This window comes from Pantherophis guttatus, chromosome 4 (assembly GCF_059756535.1).
Source record: "Pantherophis guttatus breed Tessera chromosome 4, ASM5975653v1, whole genome shotgun sequence".
NCBI lineage: Eukaryota > Metazoa > Chordata > Lepidosauria > Squamata > Colubridae > Pantherophis > Pantherophis guttatus.
The window spans coordinates 69,591,944-69,615,704 of NC_142066.1; the positions used below are offsets into that span (position 1 = coordinate 69,591,944).

The 23,761-nt window shown below is 39.3% G+C and overlaps 1 protein-coding gene across 9 annotated transcripts in view; it reads left to right on the plus strand.

The window, feature by feature from the left end:
• Positions 1-475: 475 nt before the first annotated feature.
• The window catches only part of EZH2 (enhancer of zeste 2 polycomb repressive complex 2 subunit), a 92,718-nt gene continuing 69,432 nt past the window's right edge, over positions 476-23,761 (plus strand). For 2 of the 9 annotated variants that reach the window (XM_087892379.1, XM_087892381.1), the window contains exon 1: positions 491-671. In XM_087892379.1, coding sequence (XP_087748505.1) covers positions 623-671 — 49 coding nt within the window. In that variant the 5' untranslated portion in view covers positions 491-622. Of the gene's footprint in view, positions 672-845; positions 1,093-23,761 lie in introns of those variants that run through there. The other 7 variants (XM_034416479.3, XM_087892382.1, XM_087892380.1 and 4 more) reach the window with 6 other exon arrangements.

A 23,761-nucleotide genomic window follows, 5' to 3' on the forward strand; every position in this document is an offset into this window, starting at 1 on the left:
TGAATGCACCACAATACAATTTTATCTATTTTTATGAAAAAATGTGGCTCACGCTATAAATGCCTTTATAGCAGTTGCAGCCTAAGTTTCTAAGGCGCGGGAAATATATGATTCTAAGTTCAAGATAATTGCCAATTTTGTCTACGTTATTATGCAACATGATTTGCAGTTGAATTTGAAAACAAAAGCACGATCCACCTATTAAATATTTCTTGATTTAATGTGTGTGTTAAATATTCGATGATGCAATATAATTCTGTTCGAAATCAGGGAAATATTTTGGGCAAATTCGCTTCTCCACAGCGCTTTGCCTACATCCGTTTCGTTATTGGAGAAAACACCAACTCTCCGAGTAGGCGGTGACTGCAACAGGAGACGGCGGGAGCTGGGCACCGAGCCCGATCTCGAGGCGCTCATTTGTGTTCCACAGCAGGCGCGCTCACTGACACTTGCGCGCGCGCGCAAAAAAAGGAAAAAAAGCGTTCCAGCTATTGAGACCGTTAACGGTAGCCTGATTTAAAGAGCCGATTTGGGCGAATGCTCCCCTAGGACACTTATTCCTTCTGTTTAGACGGGGCTTGAATTTTCTTTCTCCGATCGCACCCTAGAAGGAAGACTTTTCATGCTTCGGCCACCTCTTTCCGCAAAGTATACTGGAACAGAGCTTGCCGGTAAAGAGGGGTGTGTGTGTGGTATTAAGTTTTTGAAAAGAGAAGGAGAAAGCTCCCCATCTCTTCTAGCTAGCCAGCGCGAGAACAAAGAACTTCCCTCTCCTTTCCCGCCCCGCACGTGGGGAGGAGGGGGGGGGAGAGAAACGATTTCTCCACCCCTCAATTGCCGCTGACACTGCCTCCTTCTGCCGCCGATTGGTAGCTGCCTGGCCCTGCTGGGCGGGGAGGGGGAGAGATATCCAATCCCGACGACGGCAGGTTTTCTCCAATGAGAGCGGTGGCCATTGGGCCGCCGCGGGGTTTGGCGCTCTGTTGTCCGAAGCTGGGGACAAGAAGACGGGGAAGATCAGTGAAGTGAACCCGGCGCTCGGACAGAAAGTGAAAGGCAGCGCGGTGGGCGGGAAGCCACCGGCGGCAGTAGGTGCTATTACCAGGGAGTGGGTTAGCGAGTAGACGGGCGATGGGCAGAGGACGGAAAAGACACACCCGCTCAGGGGCTCTTTGTCGTGCTTGGGGGCGGGGGATGGGACTCACGCAAGTTAAGGTGGGGGTTGTCTATAGGGCGAGGGGTGGGGCTTGCTACGAAGGGCAGCCTGGGAGAGGTGTCTTTGAAAGCCCCTCCTCTAGTTAAATACAGTAGGGCTTGAATTAGAAGGGGTACTAGTAGGGTAAGCGAGGTTGTGAAGGTACAAGAAGTCTGCGGAGAAATAAAGATAAATGGGGAGTGATGACTGAGAAGGGCGTATGGGAGATTAGATAACGAGGTGGAAGTGAATGTATGAGAAAGGGAAGGTGTTTTCGGAGAAGCAGAGATTGTCTCGGAATTGAGAAATTGTAATTTTACTTCTTCGTTCAGCACCTAGCACATAACTAAATATTTCTAAATGCTGGATGTCATAAATAGTATGTGATTATTTAGGCAATGGGCATCCAGTATGACAAGTTATTTTAAAAGAATTTAAAGAATTGTGAGAGGATCAGTTTGAACCTTCTGTCCAGTTTAATGGGAATTAAGGCACCAGCTTTTTATAAGAATGTTTTCAAAAGGTGCAAACTCTCGAGATGTGATGAGAACAAGTGCCGAATGAAAATAATCCTTTGTTCACACTGGTGCTTTCTGAGCCACCTAAGTATTTTGAGATCTGTAGACAAAATAATGTTACTGAACAGGTAGATGGATGAACAGTCAGAGGCTCATCTGCAGAAAGAAGGGGCAGAGCTGATTATATTTTTAGAGATAAGAATGTATTCCTGTCCTCTACTCAAATCCAACAATACTCTTTCACAGCATTCTATTTTGGGCTGCAGTAATTGTTTGAAAGGGAGATCTCTTTGTAAATTACTGGGAATTCAAAATACTTTAATTGAAACATTATAATTCTCACTTAATGGTAACAAAGGAAAATTACTTCCAAAGGAGGGTTCTAGAGAGAAGAGCTTTAAGTATTCTAAATCTTATTATGTTATTCTGAATAAAGTGGGTATGGAATGGAAGATGAGTTCCCAGTGAAGAAGTTTCAGTATTGTAATTTCCAAAATGCAAAAATACCAGTGGCGATACTGTATATACCTATTTGGAAATAAATGTGTTTGAATGGAAGAGATTGACTTCTGAATAGGGATGAGTAAGTCTACCCTAGAGCAGTATTGGTAAAAAAACAATAAAATGCTGATCTTTCTTCAGTTCATTTCTGATTTTAATATCAATATTTAAACCACTAATATTAAAATCTCAGATTTTGTAAGCAGATTACAATATGGCAAACAGTGATTATCCTGAACAATTTTAACCCATAATGGATTTTTGCTAAGAATATTTTATCAATGGAAATATTTTTTATTTCAGATAATCCCTGGACATGTCTCAGTATGTACTGTTTTGGAAGTAACATTCTATACTGTACTGAAACAGAGCCTCATTTAAGAAGTGGCACTTAAAGTTTTGTAAATATTTATAAGATTATTTTGAATTGAACTGTTCACTAAATTAACAGATTTTTTTAATTGATCTAAAAACTTCCAGTTGATTAATATGATCACTAGCAGCTCTGCTCACTATATGAAATTGATACTGCTATATATAGTTCACTATAGCATATAACTTACAAAGGTTTATTTTAAGAAAGAAAATTGTTATTTTTCTGTAGTATTTTGTGGCTGTAAAAGGATTAAAATCATTAAATGATTATGAATAAAATGAGCAAGAACTTTAAAAGTTATATTTACCTGACTAAAAGCAATATTGTGTAGGTTGCCTTCTGCAATTATTGTATTGAAAAAGATCTTGTCTACAGTGATGTGAAAAAGAAAGTACACCCTCTGAGTTATATGGTTTTATGTAGAACATAGTGAAAATCATCTGGTCCTTAAAGGTAGGTAAATACAGTCTCAGATGAACAGCAACACTTGACATATTACACTATACCATCATTTATTTTACAAAAAGGAAGCCAAAATGGAAAAGCCATCTATGAAAATCTAAGTACACCTTTACTGCTTCCATCAGTATGAAGAGGCTATATAATAGCCAGGTGTTGCTAATCAAGTGCCCTTCATCAATTGATCATCAGCAAGTGTAACTACCTCTATAAAAGCCAAAGTTTTAGGAGTTTGCTGGTCTTCCGCTTTGAGGTTAACACAATGCCAAAGAGTAAAGACATGAGCAATGATTTGAGTTCAGCAATTGTTGCTGCCCATCAATCTGGAAAGGGTTTTAAAGACATTTCCAAACAATTTATAAAGTCCAGTATTCTACAGTGAGGAAGTTTATTCATAAGTGGAAATCATTCAAGACGATTGTCAATCTTTCCTGGGAATGGATGTCCCAAATTCACTATAAGGTCAGACTGCAAGACTCAGAGAAATTGCAAAAAATCTGAAAGTTATATCTCAGACTACAAGCCTTAGTTAGTTTCTTAAATGTTAAGTTTCATGACAGTACAATTAGAAAAAGACTGAACAAGCATGGTTTATTTAGCAGGGTTGCCAGGAAAAAGCCTTTTCTTTCTAAAAGAACTTGGCAATACGGCTTAGGTTTGCAAAGTTGATGTGAACAAACCACAAGGCTTCTGGAACGCTGTCATTTGGACACAAGTGAAGATATTTAGCAATAATGCACAGTGCCATGTTTGACAAAAACTAAACAACTTACCAGCACAAATATAGCAAGTGTCAAGCACAGTGGTGGAGGAGTGATGATTTGGGCTTGTTTTGCAGCCAGAAGATCTGGACACATTGCAGTCATCAAATGGACCTATTAACTATTAACTCTATTAAAATATTCTAGAGTCAAATGTGAGGTCATTTGTCTGCCAGCTAAAGCTTGGCTGATATTGGGCCTTGCAATAAAACAGTGTTCCCAAGCACACCAGTAAATCCATAACAGAATGGCTGAAAAAGAAAAGAATCAAGTGTTACAATGGCCCAGTCAAAGTCCAGAGCTCAATCTGATTGAAATGATGTGGTGGTACCTCAAGAGAGCATTAACAAATACCCACAAATCACTAAAGCAAGGTTATAAAGAGGGGTCAAAATTCTTCAACAATGTAAAAGATTAATAAAGTCATGCAGAAAATGATTACTTCAAGTTATTGCTGCTAAAGTGTTAATACAGGCTATAGAATCAAGGTGTATTTAGTTTTACACAACTTTTGGCTTTTTTCATTTTGGCTTTCTTTTTGTAAAATAAATGATGACATGGTGCAATATGTCATTCATTTTGTTCAACTGAGGTTGTAATTACCTGCTTTTAAGAACAGCTAAGGACCAGATGATTTTTATTATGTCCTAATACAGTGATGGTGAACCTTTTCGGCACTGAGTGGTGAAAAGGGGCTGCAACCTGGAAGAGGAGCTGCCCAGGGCACATGCGCATGCCCAAAAATGAATGTCTGGTTTCCAACGCATGCATGCGCGCCACCCAGCTAATCTTCCAGTGCATGCATGTGTGACAATCAGCTGGCTGGCTGGCATGCTCACCCAGGAAAATGGAAGTGCTCTTTGCCGCACGCAAAAAAAAAAAATAATCAGCTGATCGTCGCGCGTGCATGTGCGCCAGAAACCCGGAAGAGGAATGGGTGCCGCCGCACATGCCAGGTAACAAGGCTCCGCATGCCACTTCGGGCACGTATGCCATAGGTTCGCATCACGGTCCTAATACATAAAACCATAGAACTCAAAGTGGGTGTACTTTCTTTTTCAGACAATTGTTTATTACCTTGTATTTGTTACAGTGAGGAAAATAATGACAGACTTTTTGGCCTATGTGTATTTCATATACAGATTATTTGAAAATGTAAACAGAACTTTATAATAAAATACCAGTTCTTTACTGTAGTGTCCCTTCACATTAGCATCAGTAAATACTGTTGTTTGGAGTGGGATGACTATAATCAAATAAATAATATGTGTTTTAATATACTAATTGGTCCATATTACTGTTTTTGTACAGACATATGTGAATTGTCAGTATTTACTGATACAGTATAATCAGAATTAAATAAGATACTTCCTTAAGAATTTTGAACATTATTAATTCATGATAAGGCTGTGTCACATACATCAGGAATTTTCAAATTTATGCTTTTTTTTTTTTTTACTTTCATAGTTTTATCTCACTACATTACAAGCACTCTTGACAAGCATAAAAGTTACTTTGTCAAAAAACAAAAACCAAAATCCAAGCAGAGAACCAGCAATCTCTAAAGATTGCTGAGCTACACTACAAGTACCAGGCATTCTATTTAAAGTTGAAGTTGTAGTTCATTAAAGTCCAGGAGCACCACAATAGATTGAAATAAAATAAGTTAAATAGCTTTGGTTTTCAAATCTACTGTAGTTCTTTTTAAATATGCTTGTTTTCATCTATCAGCAATGGAAATAGAAGAAAATATTAATCTTTAGACTTCCTAAGTGACAAATATTGTCATTGACAAAATAGATCCATATGGATTTTAAAAACAATTTATTATCTGCCTAAATTCAATATCCAGCAGTTGCAGTGATGTGGGTAGATTCACTTAAGTGAATACCAGATATATTTGCAAATGGAGAGAGCAGTAAAGAAGAAGTAAATGACCAAAGCAGATCACATCATAATGTAAAAAAGGAGTTTTGATAAGGTTTTGGAAAAATCAACTTTAAAAAAAAATCTCTGGAATGTAGCCACAGGTGTCTGTAATAATTTTTCTGAGGTAAAATAATCACTGAATACTGATTTATTTGGCCAGAACATTAATTGCCTGAGTAATTGTGAAATTTAAGTTTTAATTTTTGTATATTGAAATAGTTAAATTTATATGCTTGGAATAAATGGAATAACTGATGTATGCAGTTTTATGCAGTTTTGATAATTTTAATACATAAATTAGCATAAATTATATTAAGTAAATTTTATTGCCAACTTTCTATCACTAAGCAGTGCCAGTTGATCAGAGGTTCTGAGACCAGCAAGTCCTATGGCATGAAAAAACTGAAAATTCCTGACATACATGCCTGCCTGTACTTTTTAAAGTAATGGGGTATGAATGTTGGCTTTCCAGAAAGTTGCTTCATTAGAGAATCAAGCTTGCTTAAACTAGAATGAGCAGAGTGGGGTAAGAATGAGTGGTGCTTCTGGTAAACTGGCCAAACTAAGGTAAGGTAAGGTAAGGCTCACTGAAATCATACCCAATGAAGATTGTATATGAAAAGGATGTGTCTAAGATTGGTAACCTAGTTGCCTATTCTGTAGAAGATTGCATGGAATACAAGAGAGTAAAGACAGAATAGAATAAATTAGTGAATTAAATGAAAGAGGAATAGATGTGAGTGTATAAAACTAAGAGAAAAAGGAAGAATGTCATAAATCTAAATGAAAATGTCCTTGTATTTTGGAGTTGGATTGATGATTGTGGAAGTGAAGGATAGATTTAATAATGGAAAAAAATTAAGATACATATGAGAAAGTGTGTATTAGTGTTACTTGGAGTTTTGTGGCTATGTATGGAAGTATAAATTTAAACAGTAACCCACAAAAAACAATATACAAATTGTATGGAAGAAATGGAATCAAAGATGATTTGGAAGTTAGAAAGGTGAGGAGTGTAATGAATAGTGTTGGTGTAAATTAAATTTAGGCATATTCCCTTTTTGGTTTTCTGGTTTTTGCCTAGTACATCTGTATTTCTGAGCTAACACTAATTGCCCTGAAAGAACAAAATTAAGGATTTGTCATACTTATGTAACTGAATATAGAGACAGTGATTTCATTATCATGCAAATAATTTGTATTGGGAAATTTTTTTAAAAAAAATTACAAGAAAATTGTGTGTTTGCATTACAAATATATTTGAAAAACACAGAAATCATGTTAATCCTTTCGTAACATAAAGTGTTTTCTGTGTATTATATGGTCATTTAATTCCTAGCAGTAATTTTCTAGCAATGTTTTATCAATGAATTGATGCTTCAGTAAGTTGTCTAAAAAAGTATAGATCACCTGAATCACATTGTCAGATTCAGATATAGTAAAAAAAAAATGGCCTTCTCTTGGAACTTTAATGGAGGTCTTATCAGCAGTGCTCAACAGCAAACACTTGATTAACTTGAGAAAATGCCTTAAACAAAAGTGAAGACAAAGATGTAGCTGCAATGTATATGGCATATTTTGGGTTTTTGCAAACAACCAGGCATATATTTGAAAGCTTGTAGGGATATCTGAGAAAAAGTCAAAAGACGGGAGCAGCAAATAACTATACTAAAGAGCAATTTATTAGATAAAGAAGCAATTGCCATAATTGCTCATAAGAGAAATACGTCTACGTTAGTAAGAGAATCAAAGAGGCAAGTCCAATGTATAAGAAGCAAGTGACAAAGAAGACTTTATGAAAACTAGAAATGCTTGAAGGATCTTTGCAGATGAGATAAGATTTTTTAAATCAAGTTTTTTATTTTATATTACATATATCTGCGTGAACAGTGTGACACCTGGGTGCCATACATTACAGTACAGATAAAATACTATTATTGATCATAGTTATCACATTCCTCCAGCTTATATATTTCTAGTAGCAATACACATTTATATCAAATTACAATCTTTCATTATTTCATATTATTTAAACATACATAATACTACCTCCATTCAGTTTCTAAACCTTCCTCTTATCCTTGCACTTGTCTTATTTTATAAAAATATGTCTACTAATATTTTTCCTTTCTCTTATTTCTGTTTTTATTCTAACTTATTCATGTCACCATTATATTAAAAGACGTTCCCTTTGTATTACAATACTATCCTTCGTTCGACTACTATCATTGTTCAATATTTAAATATACAATTCTTATACACAGAGTGGGAAATCACAATTGCTGTGGCTGTTGCACTGGAATCTGTTGTATTCCAGTTGCCATTTGTGCTTGATCTGCAATATTGGCATGACCTGCTGGAGATGCAATTATTTGCCTTTGCTGCATTAAGTTTAATTGTGTTCCATCTAAAAAGACACCAACACCACCAGGGGCTGTTTGAGTTTGGGCCTGTGGAAACACTTGTGGCATTTCAGCTTCCTGTAGTAAATTACTTTCACCAGCAGATGGTGCTGCACCTTTAGCTTCGGGCAGCTTTGCAGTTACAAGGAATGATTGCGTGGCAGGTTTATATGTAACTTGATCAGGGAGACTTTCATGTGACGTATGCAGTGCTCTCTGTCTTAATTGGCCTGACACAGGATCCACCAGGGGGAGTGTCTTTGGCTCCGGAGAAGAAGGCAATATGGCGCTTTTTGAAAATCTTAAGTTATTTCACTTATCTTGCTCAAGCATAGATATAGCCATTTTTGCCTGGGATAGCTCCTGTTCATAGAATTTTATACGGTCATGAAAGGCTTTCATAGCCAGCTCATCCAGGGTGAGCTTAGAGCTTCGAGGAGAATAATGAATTGTTTCTCTCTCTGCGTGGGAGTAATTTTGCTCGGCAGTTTGCTTTGGCCTTGCATCGAGCGTTACAAATTCAGAAGGTTCTGGGGAGACAGTTTGAGAGCTGGCATAATCAGAAGAAGACGTCACTGACCTCAATTCCAGTACGTTATCTTCAAAAGCAATTTCTGTGTTATCTCCCTTCGTTCCTTCTCCCACGGCTTCTCCTTGTTCCAGGCGTGTGGCTGTAGTAAGGGGCTGGAAATCTGAAAATCTCCTGTCTGCCACCTCTTCGTTGGAAAGATCAATCAAATCATTTAGGAAGAGTGGTCTTAGTTTCATTTTGCCTTTTTTCTTCTGTTTCGGCATCTTAGCAAAGATAATTAGTGTACCTCAGTAGCTAAAAACTAATTGCCTATGCGCTCTTATCAGAAATAACAAAACAAGGAAAAAAGCCATAAATGAACCATCCTCTGCTACCAGATGTCAGGGCGTTGATTAATCCCATGTTTGGCTCTGGGAAAGATCACCCTGGTTTAGAGGATGGATCGAGGCTTATTCCTTGTTGCAATATTCTGAAAAAGAAACGCGAAGAAAAGTTTCTAATAAAACTCATTTATTTGTTATAAAGAAAATAAAACACCTCACTAACTAAGAAAAGTAATTGCTACATTTTTGAAATAATTCTTGCTGGCTATTTCTCAGCCGGACCTTGTTGGCAAGAGAACAAAGGAAAAAATGTGTGTAGCAAGTGAAAGAATGCGGACATGCGTAGTAAAATACTGATAACAATTCTTGGCAAGGTACGGAAAGTCAGATAGTCCAGAAATAATGACCTCAGCTGGTAAATAAAATAACGCAGTGACAATATTATTTAAACATGCAAATTAATTCTATTCATATTTACATTCTTCCAATCTATATGATTCCACTATTAATACACCGATTTATATTAAAATATGTTCTTTCATCATTTTATTACTCATTATTTCACTTTATTATTCCATTGCAAATCATAATATTTAAATAAACTCAATAATACCATTATTTAATCTCTAATTTTCCCATTTTTAATACTTAGTTCTTATTAATATTTCCCATATTTCTTTGAATCTATTGAATCTATTTATATTAAAATACTATCCTTCATTGTTTCATTATTCAATATACTATTTCAATATACTATTCTAATGCCAATCATGATATTATTTAAACATACAAAATAACTTATTAATTCTTCATCCAATCTATATTTATTTATTTATTTATTTATTAAATTTATATACCGCCCTATTCCTAAGGGACTCAGGGCGGTGAACAGCGAACGATAAAAATACATTTAATACAAACGTTAATAATTAAAAAAAAACCAATTAAAATATACTAAACACTCTGGTCCTAGATAATTCAAGACATCCCAGTTTAAAATAAAATCAAAAAGCAATATAAAGGGAAAGTTAGGCCAGGCCGGCCTGCTGAAACAGGAATGTTTTGAGGGCACGGCGGAAAGTGCGCAGATCAGGAATCTTCTGTATCTCTGGGGGGAGCTCGTTCCAGATGGTGGGTGCCCTCACAGAAAAGGCTCTCCCCCTGGGGGCCGCCAGTCGACATTGTTTGGCTGACGGCACCCTGAGAAGCCCCTCTCTATGGGAGCGTACTGGGCGGTGAGAGGCTATTGGTGGTATAAAATATAATTCTAATATTAATACACGTTTATATTAAAATATGTTCTTTTTGTTATTTAATTGTTCAACATTTACCAATCACAATGTTATTTAAACCAGGGTGGATTTGATTTAAATCGAGTTGATTTAAATCACAATTTAAATCATGATTTAAATCACTAGTAAAAAGGCTTGATTTAAATCAACTCGATTTAAATCATAATTTTTAAAGAGCAACTGTCATCTCTGCTACTCCTTTGACCCACTGTTGACTCACCGATAGTCCCAGTGTTGCAGAAAACTATCTTACGATAGATTTTTACCCCAAAAGTTTTTTATTAAAATAAATTCGATAAAAATAAAAAAAATCCGATTTAAATAAAAAAATCTGATTTTTAATTTTTTTTAAAAAAAAATCATTGATTTTTATCCACCCTGATTTAAACTTACTTAGTAATTCCATCATTCAATCTCTATTTTTCCCATTTTATTATTACTTTTGTTTCATCATGTAAAGGTACACATACAAGTAATTCCTCAATCTCTTTTTTTTTATTTGGCAGTATTTATATGCCGCCCTTCTCCTGAAGGACTCAGGGCGGCGAACACAGGTTAAAAACATACAATGATAAAATAATAAAATCCTGTTAAAACCAAATTAAAATCAATAAATAATAAAACCCAAGAATCACATCAGCCCATTCGTTGGAATAGCCAAGTCTTCAGGCCTCGACGGAAGGAGCGGAGATCCGGGGCTGTCAAGAGCTCGGTGGGTAGTTTGTTCCAAAGGGTAGGGGCGCCCACAGAGAACCCCCTACCCCTGGGTGTTGCCAGATGGCATTGCCTGGTCGACAGTACCCTGAGGAGAGCGGCTTTGTGAGAGCGGACAGGACAGTGGAAAGCAGGCAGGAGATGGTCCTGCAAGTACCCAGGGCCTAAGCCATGTAGGGCTTTATAGGTCAATACCAGCACCTTGAAGTGAATCTGGTGGACCACCGGTAACCAGTGCAGCTTGCTCAGGAGAGGTATTACATGGGAGTAACGAGGAGCTCCCGTAACCACCCGTGCGGCTGCATTCTGGACCAGCTGGAGCCCCCGGGTGCACCTCAAGGACAGCCCCATGTAGAGGGAATTGCAGTAATCCAAGCGGGATGTAACCCATTATTATTGAACACATTCCTATCTGTGTTCTAATTTCTCCTCCTGCCACCATTATAAAAAAAGGAAAGAAAAAAAAAAGATTTTTTCTTTCTTCTTTTTCCTATCTGCCTCCTATCCATCGACTCTTGCCCGCATTAATACTTGAATTCTTATTCTTTTTTTAACTTGCCTCCCATATTCTTCTCTTAAATCTTTATCTCTGTATCTGTCTACATCCTGCCTAGTCAATCTAAGTATTTCTCCAATCCCTACCCTCTTCCACTGTTTAGCTTTGAAATTATCAGCCCGGACCCCTGTCTCCCTTTCCCAAGTATCTTCCTGCTCCTGTTCTCTTTTCAGAGATGAGATAAGATTTGAGTTTTAAAGATAAACAGCAATGCAGTATAGGCAACAAGGACAGTGTATCATTGAAGGCTATTGGGGATACAGCTTTCTAAAGGACAGAGAGTGCCTATTATGAGGAATCACAATAAATACAGAATGATTGTACCCACTGTGAAGCAAAAGCAGGGGCCAGATGTGCAACAAAACTATTTTCAACTCTATCAAATCCACTGGTTACTATTAACTACATGGACAGAAGAATACTGCAAAGAAGATCTCGGAAGGAAAGTTATGAATAGTTTATCATCCAGCTTCCCAGTTTGTGGAAGAACACTAGAAGAGAGAGAATTATTACAAGTGAATGACTGTGTATAAGGTGGTGGTGATGATACATTTTTGGACCATGGCCTTAATTATCTGGATCATAGACTGCAGGTATGAGATGTCTTTTATCTGTTAAAAGTAAAGTGCCTTAACTGGTGAGCTTCATGAGAAGGGCTTTAAACTATCCCATGGGATTAGAGGTAGTTCTGAAGGAAAATCTTCAGATAAATGCTTATGTGCTAATACAAGAAAATGGAAATGTAATATTGGGGTCTTATCTTGAGTCACATTTCAGGGTGGTTAAATATTTTGGATGTAGTTAATTAGCCAGAAAGAAAGAGCAATAATACTACAACTGATGACTGGGGGTATGAAGCATGCAGTGACACGTTCAATCATCCTTGACCAGATAATCACTAATACTGAAAGTATAATCAAGGAAATGGAAATTGCAGGATTATCAGGGGAAAATAACCTCTGAATATAACCTATGTAATGCTGAAGTTCTTAAAGGAAAACTAATGTGGAATGTAATCAAATATGAATCTTATACTTAGAAAATACAGCAATTCTAATGAACTAAAAAATGTTATTCCTGTCTAAATTCTTACCATATCTTACAAAAATGTAAGATATTTGTAGGACAAAGTCGTAATGATATGAAGTTGGTATGGATTTATCAAAAATAGGTTTTTCCAGATTAACTTTATCTCAGATCATTTCTTGAGTAAATTAATAGATTAGATGGCATGACAATGAGTAAAATTTTGAATATTGAATTCTGTGTTCATTAGTGTTTTTCATCAGACTGGAATGAAAATATCCAAGAAATCCTATGAAATTGTTTTTGAGTTTTTCTAGGCAGAAACCCAACTTTTAATATATAGGTAATATTTGTTTGATTATGGTAATTGGGAACTCTGTCCTTAAGTGACATGGTCATAAAATGTAGTGTCATGAGACCATGGCAACTTATAATGGCAATTGCAGCAATTTTGGTTGCTATCATTAAGTGAATTTTGTGAGTCAGTAAGCACAGCATTATATGATTGCCATTTACAGTCTTCTGCCACCTTCCTTACTGATTTTGTTTCTTGGAAGCCAGGAATGAAGGTTGCAAATGGCGATCCTGTGACTGTGGGATTATGCAACCATTGTGATTGTTCCAAAGATTCTTTTCCAAAAGTCAACTTCATTTCAACTTCATTGAAAACATTTTGTTCATTCAAGAAGCTCTGAATTGTGAAGAATGGAATGATTTATATTTGAGCGTTTTATTCTTGGGATGGAGAAACTTCTGCCTTTATGTATTCTTAGGTTTAAAGTGTGCCTGTACCATATTTTTTGCACTATGATGCACTTCCCCCCTCCCCCAAAAAATGGGTGGAAATGTCTGTGTGTCTTATAGAGCAAATATTGCAGCGGGGGGGAGGAGGGTTGGTGTGGTGGCGTTTGCTGCTGCCTGTCACTGTTATTGCTGTTTGCCGCCGCCGAGCACGCTGGAGTGTTCACTGCCAGGCAGCTGATCGGTGGTTGGATCGGCTTCCTGGAATACCACCAATCAGCTGTTCTAGGCTGTGGGGATCCCCAAATGGCAGCAGCAGTAGGCTGATCCACAGGCTCCTTCCAGGAGGCCAATCCAACCACCATCAGCTGCTTGGCAGCAAAGGTTCCAGCATTTCCTGACAATGGCAGCAGCTCAGCTCAGTTGATCGGTGGTGGGCGCAACGGAACGGAGCCCTAATGAGCCACGTGAAGCTGACCTTGCTGTTTGCCAGATGAATACCAGATGGAAGCTAGGAGGCAGAGGCAGACTTTTTTTTTTCTTGTTTTCCTCCTCTAAAGCTAATGTGCGTCTTATGGTCCAGTGCGTCTTATAGTCAAAAAATACGGTATGTTGTGTTAAGTTGAAAATCCTCCTAAGATTTTCAGTTATTACTGCATGGTATGAAATAACAACATTGCTTTGTTTGTTCTTTTCTTTTTCTGTTATGGAGGAGCTTCTGTGGTATCTTTTTCTGGATTTGATGAAGGTCTAGTTGGCATAGCCACAGGTTCTAAGGTCTTCCTTGATGTGCTTGATCAAGGCAGAAGCTTCTTCACCCCAAGGATAAAACACCCAGACATAGACTGAGCAACATGATATATGCAGTGCAGTTCAGTGAGACGTGCAGAGCTGTACATTGAGAAAACAAAACAACCATTTCACAAATGTATAATTCAAACCATCAGGACAGGATTCAGCAGTCCATCTGCATCTAAAAGACAGAGGTCAGGCAGATAGCAAAGTTCACATTCTGGACAAAGGAAACCATTGGAAGGGGTCAAAGAGGTAATCTATGTTAAAATTGAACACCCCTCTCTTAAGAGAGGGGGAGGGATATGACATCACCTATCTCCTGCTTATAACAAAGTTCTTTTTGTAGTCCTAAGATGTTTCCACACCCATTTGCACTCTGATTCAGATGAGTCTGAGGATAGAGATAAACCCCCAAGTGGCCTCAATGACTCTGAGAGAGCTAATGATGAACCCTCAAAGAGCTAATTTACCAGATGACTGCAAAGAATATAAATCCTTCTATTTCCCATAGTGTTCCCAAGTGTCTATTATGTGACCATGAAGATGATGTAACTTTGAATAGTTGCTAAACAAATTGTCATTAAGTGAGGATTTCCTGTAGTACAGATTTGTGTATTGAATTATGTTGACATCAGGAGTGGTTTCCAGTTTTTATTAAAGTCTCTGTCAGATTCATTTTTTGAGATGCAAAGTTGTTCTATACATCAGTATATACTCTCATACTGAAATTTAATTAATCTCTTCCATAAAAGGGAACAAATATATATTCCAACAAAAGGCATATAATATTCTTGCAATAGTTAGTATATACATATAGTATAGTATCGTATATAAATAAATAAATAAATAAACTTTATTGTCATTGTATGTGTATACACAGTATACACATACAATGAAATTTACTTGACACCCAAAGACCAGTTCCCACACACATAATCCCCACCACACTCCCACCCACCACAATTCCCCACCCCTAAACCACCCAAACATCCACACAACAGACCAAGTAATACTATCCAACAGCTCACTGATGGTGGCCCTTTAGTTCATTGTTGAGTGCAATTATAGCTCTGGGATAAAAACTATTCAGAAAACGTGTGGTCCGAGTTTTAATTGTTCTGTATCTTCTTCCAGAAGGCAACAGTCCAAAAAGATTGTAAGCAGGATGGATATACAGGATATACAGTGCTAATTTGGCATACTTTTTGGAATAAATGATTTTGTAAAGTATAGTAAAAATATTAGGTTGAATGGGAATTTAACTTTTAAGATTTTATTCATTTTAGTATGAATTATTTTCCAAAGTTATTGAACTTTAAACATTCCCACTAAATATAAAAGGATGATTCAACCAGGGTGGATAAAAATCAATGATTTTTTTAAAAAAATCAAAAAAATCAGATTTTTAAAATTTAAATTGGATTTTTTTGATTTTTATCAAATTTATTTTAATAAAAACTTTTGGGGTAAAAATCTATCGTAAGATAGTTTTCTATTTAAGATACATAAATAATTTAGTTTATTCAGCATGAAATGGAGCTTAGTTATGTAGCACAAGGCTGTATATTCTGCAACACTGGGACTATCGGTGAGTCAACAGTGGGTCAAAGGAATAGCAGAGATGACAGTTGCTCTTTAAAAATTATGATTTAAATCGAGTTGATTTAAATCAAGCCTTTTTACTAGTGATTTAAATCATGATTTAAATTGTGATTTAAATCAACTTGATTTAAATAAATCCACCCTGGATTCAACTAGTTCATTGCAGTTCTAACAATTTTTCCAAGAATTTTTAAAGAATGAATTACCATATTTTTCAAAGTATAAGATGCACCGGAGTATAAGACGCACCTTAGCTTTTTGGGAGGAAAATAGGAGGAAAAAATTCTGCCTACCAGGTATTCATCTGGCTAGTCCTTAGCCTGGCACATTAGTTCACTTGCTGGTTTTGTGGTTGGGGCTGGTTGGGGCTAAAAAACAGCTTCTAAAGCATAGCTGATTGTTGGAGGGAGCTCCAGCAACTAAAGCAGGCAAAGTGCGGAAGGGGTAAGAGAAGGCAGCAGCTGTTTCGGGTAGCCATTTTGGGCACTGCCCGTCGCGTTTTCAGCCTCCAAACACATCGCATTTTTGGGCGGCAAGCAACAGCAATGTGCTTTGACAATCCCAGCAGCCTTGGGCTCTCAAACAGAGTGTTTGGAGGCTGAAAATGTGATGTGGGGAGCCCAAAAACACAAGCCATTGTTAGTGGCAATCTCTGCAGGCAGGGATTTCCTTTCTCAACCTGGACTATGACAGCATATCAATGATGAAACATGCAAATTTTCTTTAAATATAAAATTTGGTATAAATTATTTCACTAAAATTCCAATTGTTGAATATTTATTACTCCATTTAAATCCTGGATCGATTTAAATCATTTGTTTAATTTGACTAACAGGTTCTGAGTCATACTTGAACAATTTTTAAGACCCAGCAGATGCTCCAAATTATGTATTGTAAGATTTTCATAATCAGTCAAATCTCTACATGCTATATGTTTTTGTACACTCTCTTAATATTATGCTACTTATTTAAAGGTATTAAAAGCAGACAGTTGAACTAAGCAAGTGTAAAATAAAAATCACCAAAGATTTTTATCTTATTAATAATCAGATCTTCCAGTCTAAACGAATTATCTCTACTGAACTTTTGAATCTTTCAGAGCTTTCAGATAAGAAAAATAAACACGTTTTGATTAGGAATCAAAAATTTGCAATGAAGTTTGTGCTGCTATAGTTTGTGAAATAAAAGCCCAAAGTGAATATTCATAAGCATGCTTTAAACAATGCGCATCAATTGAATTTTTTACTATAAATAAGACCTTGCGATTAAAATTCACCTTCAAAAGTAAATTTTATCACTAAAGCAGGTGGTGTATGGTGATGCTGCTGGTTTTGAAGTCAGTACTGTACATTGTTGAGCAAAAAAAGATTAAGGTAGTGAACCAGGAAGAGTTAATTTGTCTGTTCAGACAGTGGTTGGCCTATGATAGCAAAATCATGTAATAAGAGAAAGATTGATGAACTAATTAAGGGACAATCAGTAGTCAGTTAAAGAGACATTGCTGTTGTTTGAACAGAAACTATTGTGAAGTTGGATTTCACAGTCTTACCCTTTTGTCATACACTCCAGACTTGACAGCATGCATCTTTCACCTTTTTTCAAAGCTGAAGAATTATTTTATGGGCAGCTGTTTAATTTTAATGAAGAAGTTCAAAAGACCTGGCTGAAGAGACAGAGTATTAAGTTCTTTTGTGGCAATTTTAAAAAGCTTATTCATAGCTGACAGGAGTGCGTAATAAATGGTGGTGATTATGTGGAGACGTAACTCAACTTGAAAATTATTTTCTTCTTTCATTTATTAAAATATTCTTATCCTAAATATCAAAGGAGGTAGAAATATATTTTCATTTTACCCTTGTATACTTGTTAAAATATTTAAAAGGAATTGGAAATGTATAACTCAAGTGGAGATGTGATTACACTTTCAAATAATGGAAAGACAATCACAGAGAGGAACATAATTACTAACTACAGAAAGCTTACCCTTAAGATGTACCTAATTTTAATTTTAGTTCATTTGATAAAACACTGAAAAGAGGATAGATTTTCTATGTAGCTTAAAAACTGTAGAGCCTTCATTTACCACGTATTTCCTATAAAACATGTAAGTGAAACTGACATTGGAGTATATAAATTTTTCATTTGTTTGGTATACAGAATCTTTTCCTGAAAAATTACTAGATTATTTTTCCCATTAAAGCATTTCATTTTCCCTGCCCATTGTCGCTGTCACCTATTGCCTCCTCCTCGCACCCCATTTTTGGCCTCTGTGCATCCCGTTTTTGGCCTCCTTGCGTCCTGTTTTTGGTCCGTTTCAGGCAGCGGGGATAGGCGATGGCCCCGCCACCTGGAACGAGCTGAAAATGGGCGATAGATGACAGTGGTTATGGATGGTGCTGGCGCCGATGGCTGGCGGTGATCTCCACAGCCTGGAACAGCCGATAGGTATTCCGGGAGGCAGATCCAACCGCCAATCAGCCACTCGTGCTAAATCAGACTGTGCTGAAGCTGACCACGTTGTTTGCCACGAGGCAAATTGCTGGGAGGCAGAGGCAGATTTTTTTTTCTTGTTTTCCTCCCAAAAAGCTAGGTGCGTCTTATAACTTGGAGTATCTTATTGTCCGAAAAATACGGTACTCTATTTCTACTTAGGAAAGCTGATAGATACTTACATGCAAAATACCTACCTTTTACACTAAAGTTGTTTATTGTATGAACAGTAATTTATAAGCTTATATTATTAAGCACAAGTGTGCAGAATGATGTTTGAAAAAAACATCTAAGACACATTCAGTTCTTTGTGAAGGATGAATATTATTATATTAATATAGATAGTCCAGGGGTGAAATTTACGTGCACGTGCTGTGCGCATGCTTGCTTCGCTCACTTGCGCCTTCATCTGCACATGCACAAAGGCTTCTGCGCATGTGCAGAGGCTTAAAATCATTGCAAAAAAGCGATGTCATGACGTCTGCGCAGGTGGGCAGAGCGTCCCGCAGCTGCCGCTACCGATTTACCCGAGCCAGATAGAACCGACTGAATTTCACCCCTGAGATAGTCCTCAATATTAGATCACAATTAAGTCCAGAATTAAAAGACATGACAGTTGTTAAGGGAGGTGCCCATATGATTACCTTGCTTAACTATTACAATACATGCTCTCCAGGTTAAGTTTTTATTCTTAATCATAACCTTGCATCTCTGTATCACTTCCAGAGAAAAACTACCATTGTGCAAAAGGAAGCATAAACTATTCAGATGACTTGAATTATTGGCTGCTTTTTTTATCAGCATCTGTATAAAAGAGAGCATTTGGATTTAGTTAGTTAGTTAGTTAGTTTATTATATTTATATACCGCCCTTCTCCCGAGGGACTCAGGGCGGTGAACAGCCATGGTTAAAAACAATGTACAACAGAAATTAAAAGCTTATTAAAATAATTCAATCATTCGGCCAAATTTAAAACATCCAACTAAAATCATTTTAAAACCCCTATCAAAACCCAATTTAAAAAACCTTTATCCTGTCAGACCAGCTTGCTGGAATAATAGGGTCTTCAGAGCACGACGGAAGGCACGGAGGTCGGGGATCCTTCGTATGTCCGGGGGCAGTTCATTCCATAGGGCCGGGGCCCCCACAGAGAAGGCTCTCCCCCTGGGGTTCGCCAGCCTACACTGTTTGGCTGATGGCACCCTGAGGAGGCCCTCTCTGTGGGAGCATATTGGTCTGTGGGAGGCAATCGGTGGCATAATGCAGTCTTGTAGGTAACCAGGTCCTAAGTCATGGAGCGCTTTAAAGGTGGTAACCAACACCTTGAAGCGCACCCGGAAGACCACCGGGAGCCAGTGCAGCTCGCACAAGGTGGGTGTTACATGGGAGCAATGAGTCGCCCCCATTATTACTCGTGCGGCTGCATTCTGGACCAGCTGGAGCCTCCAGGTGCTCCTCAAGGGGAGCCCCATGTAGAGAGCATTACAATAGTCCAGCCGGGAAGTGACGAGGGCGTGAGTGACTGTGCGCAGGGCGTCCCGATCCAGAAAGGGACGCAACTGGGAGATCAGGCAAACCTGATAAAAGCCCCCCCCTGCCGATGGCCGTCATATGATCCTCCAAGGACAGCCGTGAGTCCAGGCAGACGTCCAAGTTGCGTCTCAGCTCCCGATGGTCTCAGCTGGCTATATCGGGCCGTAGGGAGCCACAGCCACTCAGTCTTGGAGGGGTTGAGTCTGAACCTGTTCCTCCCCATCCAGATCCGCACGGCCTCCAGGCAGCGGGACATCACGTCAAGGGCATCATTGGGGTGGCCTGGGGTTGAAATGTACAACTGTGTGTCATCGGCATACAGTTGACATTTTACCCCAAACCACGGATGATCTCACCCAGCGGCTTCACATAAATGTTAAACAGAAGGGGCGAGAGGACTGACCCTTGCGGCACCCCACAAGTGAGGAACCTTGAGGTCGACCTCTGCCCCCCCATCAACACAAACTACGTATGGTCAGAGAGGAAGTAGGAGAACCACCATAGCACGGTGCCCTCCACTCCCACCCCCTCTAGCCGACGCAACATGATACCATGATCGATGGTATCAAAAGCCGCTGAGAGATCTAGGAGGACCAGGACAGAGGAACAATCCCTATCCCGGACCCTCCAGAGATCATCAACCAATGCGATCAATGCCGTTTCCGTGCTGTAACCTACCCTGAAGCCTGACTGGCACGGATCTAGATAGACAGCTTCATCCAGGAATTGAGGAAGTTGTCCTGCCACCACACTCTCAACAGCCTTTGCCGCGAAGCGGAGGTTGGAGACAGTACGATAGTTAGCTAATACAGCCGGGTCCAGGGAAGGCTTCTTGAGGAGGGGCCTCACCACCGCCTCTTTCAGGGCAGATGGGAAGACACCCTCACTCAATGAAGCATTAGTAATCTCCTGAAACCAGCCTCGTGTAACCTCCCGGGAGGCCAGCAGCAACCAGGAGGGACACGGGTCCAGTAAACATGTGGTAGCGTTAAGCCTCTCCAAAATCCTGTCCACGTCCTCAGGAGTCATATGGTCAAACTCTTCCCAGGTGACACTCTCAAGACTCACCTCTGTCATCCTGTCCGAGGCTATCCAATCGGAGTCCAGGCCGGCCTGAATCTGAGCGATTTTATCATGCAGGAATTGTCCAAAATCCTCAGCTCTACCCTGCAAGGGATCCTCCCTCGCTCCCACCCGTAGGAGAGAGCGGGTCATCCTAAACAGGGCGGCTGGGCGGTTCTCTGCAGATGCAATAAGAGTGGAAAAATAGTTGGATTTCGCCACTTATCGCCACTAGGTAGGTCTTGATATAAGGCCTCACTAATGTCCGGTCAGATTTGGTGCGGCTGGACCTCCAATCGCTCTCTAGGCTTCTTTTCCGGCGCTTCATCTCCCTCAGCTCCTCGGAGAACCAAGGAGCTAGTTGAGATCGGCACCGAGTCAGAAGCCGCAAAGGTGCAACGCGGTCCAAGGCTCCAGCGGCTGCCCTATCCCAGGCGGCCACCAGTTCCTCAGCCGAGTCGCGAGTCAGAGTCTCTGGGAATGGCCCAAGCTCCGTCAGGAACCTCTCGGGTCCATCAGGCGCCTGGGATGGAACCACCTGGTCAGTTCCGTCTCCCTGCGACGAGGGGAAGTGGTTCGAAAGTCTAGCTGAAGGAGCGAATGATCTGTCCATGACAAGGGCTTAATAACTAGGTCCCGTATTGTGAGATCATTCAACCATGACCAGAGACAAAAATCAAGTCCAGCGTTGTGTCCCCCGATGTGGGTGGGGTCATGAACTAACTGGGTCAGGTCCATGGCCGTCATGGAAGCCATGAACTCCCGAGCTGCTTCTGATGTTTCACCGACGGATGGCAGGTTGAAATCCCTCATGACCAGAAGCCTGGGGGTATTCACCGCCACCCCAGCTATTACGTCGAGCAGCTCAGGCAGAGCTGCTGTCACGTGGCAGGGAGCCAGGTACGCAGTCAACAAACCCATCTGCGCCCCATGACCCCACTTCACAAGAAGGGATTCACAGCCAGCTATCTGAGGAACAGTGGCCTCCCTCGGACTAAGACTTTCTTTAATAATCACCGCTACCCCCCCCACCCCTCCCCTGGACCCTTGGCTGATGAAATGCACGGAAGCCTGTGGGCACATCTCCACGAGGGGAACCCCCCCCTCTTGGCCCAACCAGGTCTCCGTAATCCCTGCCAGGTCCGCACCCCCCTCCTGAATTAAATCATGAATGAGGGGGGCTTTATTAGTTGCAGACCTGACATTACACAACAGCAGCTGAAGGTTCAGGCCCTGAGACTCTGCACAACCTGGAATACAAGAGGCGTCTTGAGAGCCGGAGCATGCCGCTCCGTAAGCAGCGTGCGTACTCCCCGAACATGATATGGCCCCCTGCGCCTGCCATATCTGTCCCTCCCACCCACTATTTAGATGGAATAGCCCTTCACTTCAGCCCCTGTTTTCCTATTACTATTTCACATCCAAATAGTAACAATCCGTATTGTTACAATTTTTTAAAATTGTAGATGGTACTATTCACATATCTCCCACTTTATGGGTAATATAACTGAAGTTACTGTTTGAAAATTTCATTTGCAGAATTTAAAAAAGGTTATTTGTGCATATTTTTGTTGTATTTCTGGCAAACAGCATCTAAATTGTCTTTTGGAATATTAGCAATATTGGAGAAGTGTCCTTATTTGGACTATGTCCTTATTTGGACACAGTCCAAATAAGGGGTTTTCCTGAAATACCTGTGGAACTTTGTTTGGGTGTTCCTTATTTTATTTCAGTCCAATTGTATGGAAGAGTAATGCCTACCCATCTCAAAAAATAATAGTATAAGCTGGATACTGAAGAGCTATCAAACTATCTCAAGAGGACCAAAGACTGGTTAAACTATCCTCTTGTCTTCTACTACAGCAGAATCTTTTTCATTACAAGAGTACCCTGTGATAATTTCCAGGTGTATCAAACCTTGCACTGCTAGAAAATGATACGTTTTTTGGCTTACTGATGTTACTTCCTAGTACAGCTGCAGCTACTTCATCTATCCATTAATGCTGTTGAGCAACATAAGCAAGCAACAGCTTGCTCCTTAGTCTCTATTAGCATGAGGCATCACAAGAGTTACATCCTCCATGCATCTGATTAAATGAATATAGTCATGAAAGATATATCTTTAATAAATCAAGTTAGCTTAGATAGGTACTACACTCCTGATTTGAGGTATCATAATTTAAATTTTGGGCCTTGTCAGAAGCTTACTTCAGTAGAAGACTCTTGAAACAAGGACTGTCTTACTTACCGGTATACCTTTAGAAATTTTCTTTGAGCACTCATCTTAAGTAAACTCTTTGCAACTAACAACAGCTTATATTAAACAAATAGATTATGCTCAATAAGTACTACCTAACCTGGAGACAGCTCTATTACATTCTATTTATAGATACCTCTTCAGCCACAGTAGGAAAACAATATTGGATTTGCCATAACACCTTTTAAATAGTCTGGACAACTTCCCTTTAAAAAAGATAAGGCATCCAGTTTTGGTCACATTACAAAAAAGATGTTGAGGCTTTGGAAAATGTGCAGAGCAACTAGGATGATTAAAGGCCTGGAGATTAAAACATGTAGAATGGTTGCAGGAACTGGGTATGGCTAGGCTAGAGAAAAGGACTAGGGGTGACATGATAGCAGTATTCCAGTATTTGACGGACTGCCACAAAGAAGGATGTGTGTGTGTCAAGTTATTTTCCAGGGCACCAGAAGGCAAGACAAGAAACAATAGATGGAAGCTAATCAAGGAGAAAAGCAACCTGGAATTAAGGAGAAACTTCCTAACAATGAGAACAATTAACTACTGAAACAGCTTGCCTTCAGAAGTTCATCTCTGGAGGTTTTTAAGAAGAGACTGGACAGCACTTGTCTCAAATTATATAGTGTCTCCTGCTTGAGCAGGGTGTTGGATTAGAAGACCTCCAAGGTCTCTTGCAGCTGGATTCTGATTCTGA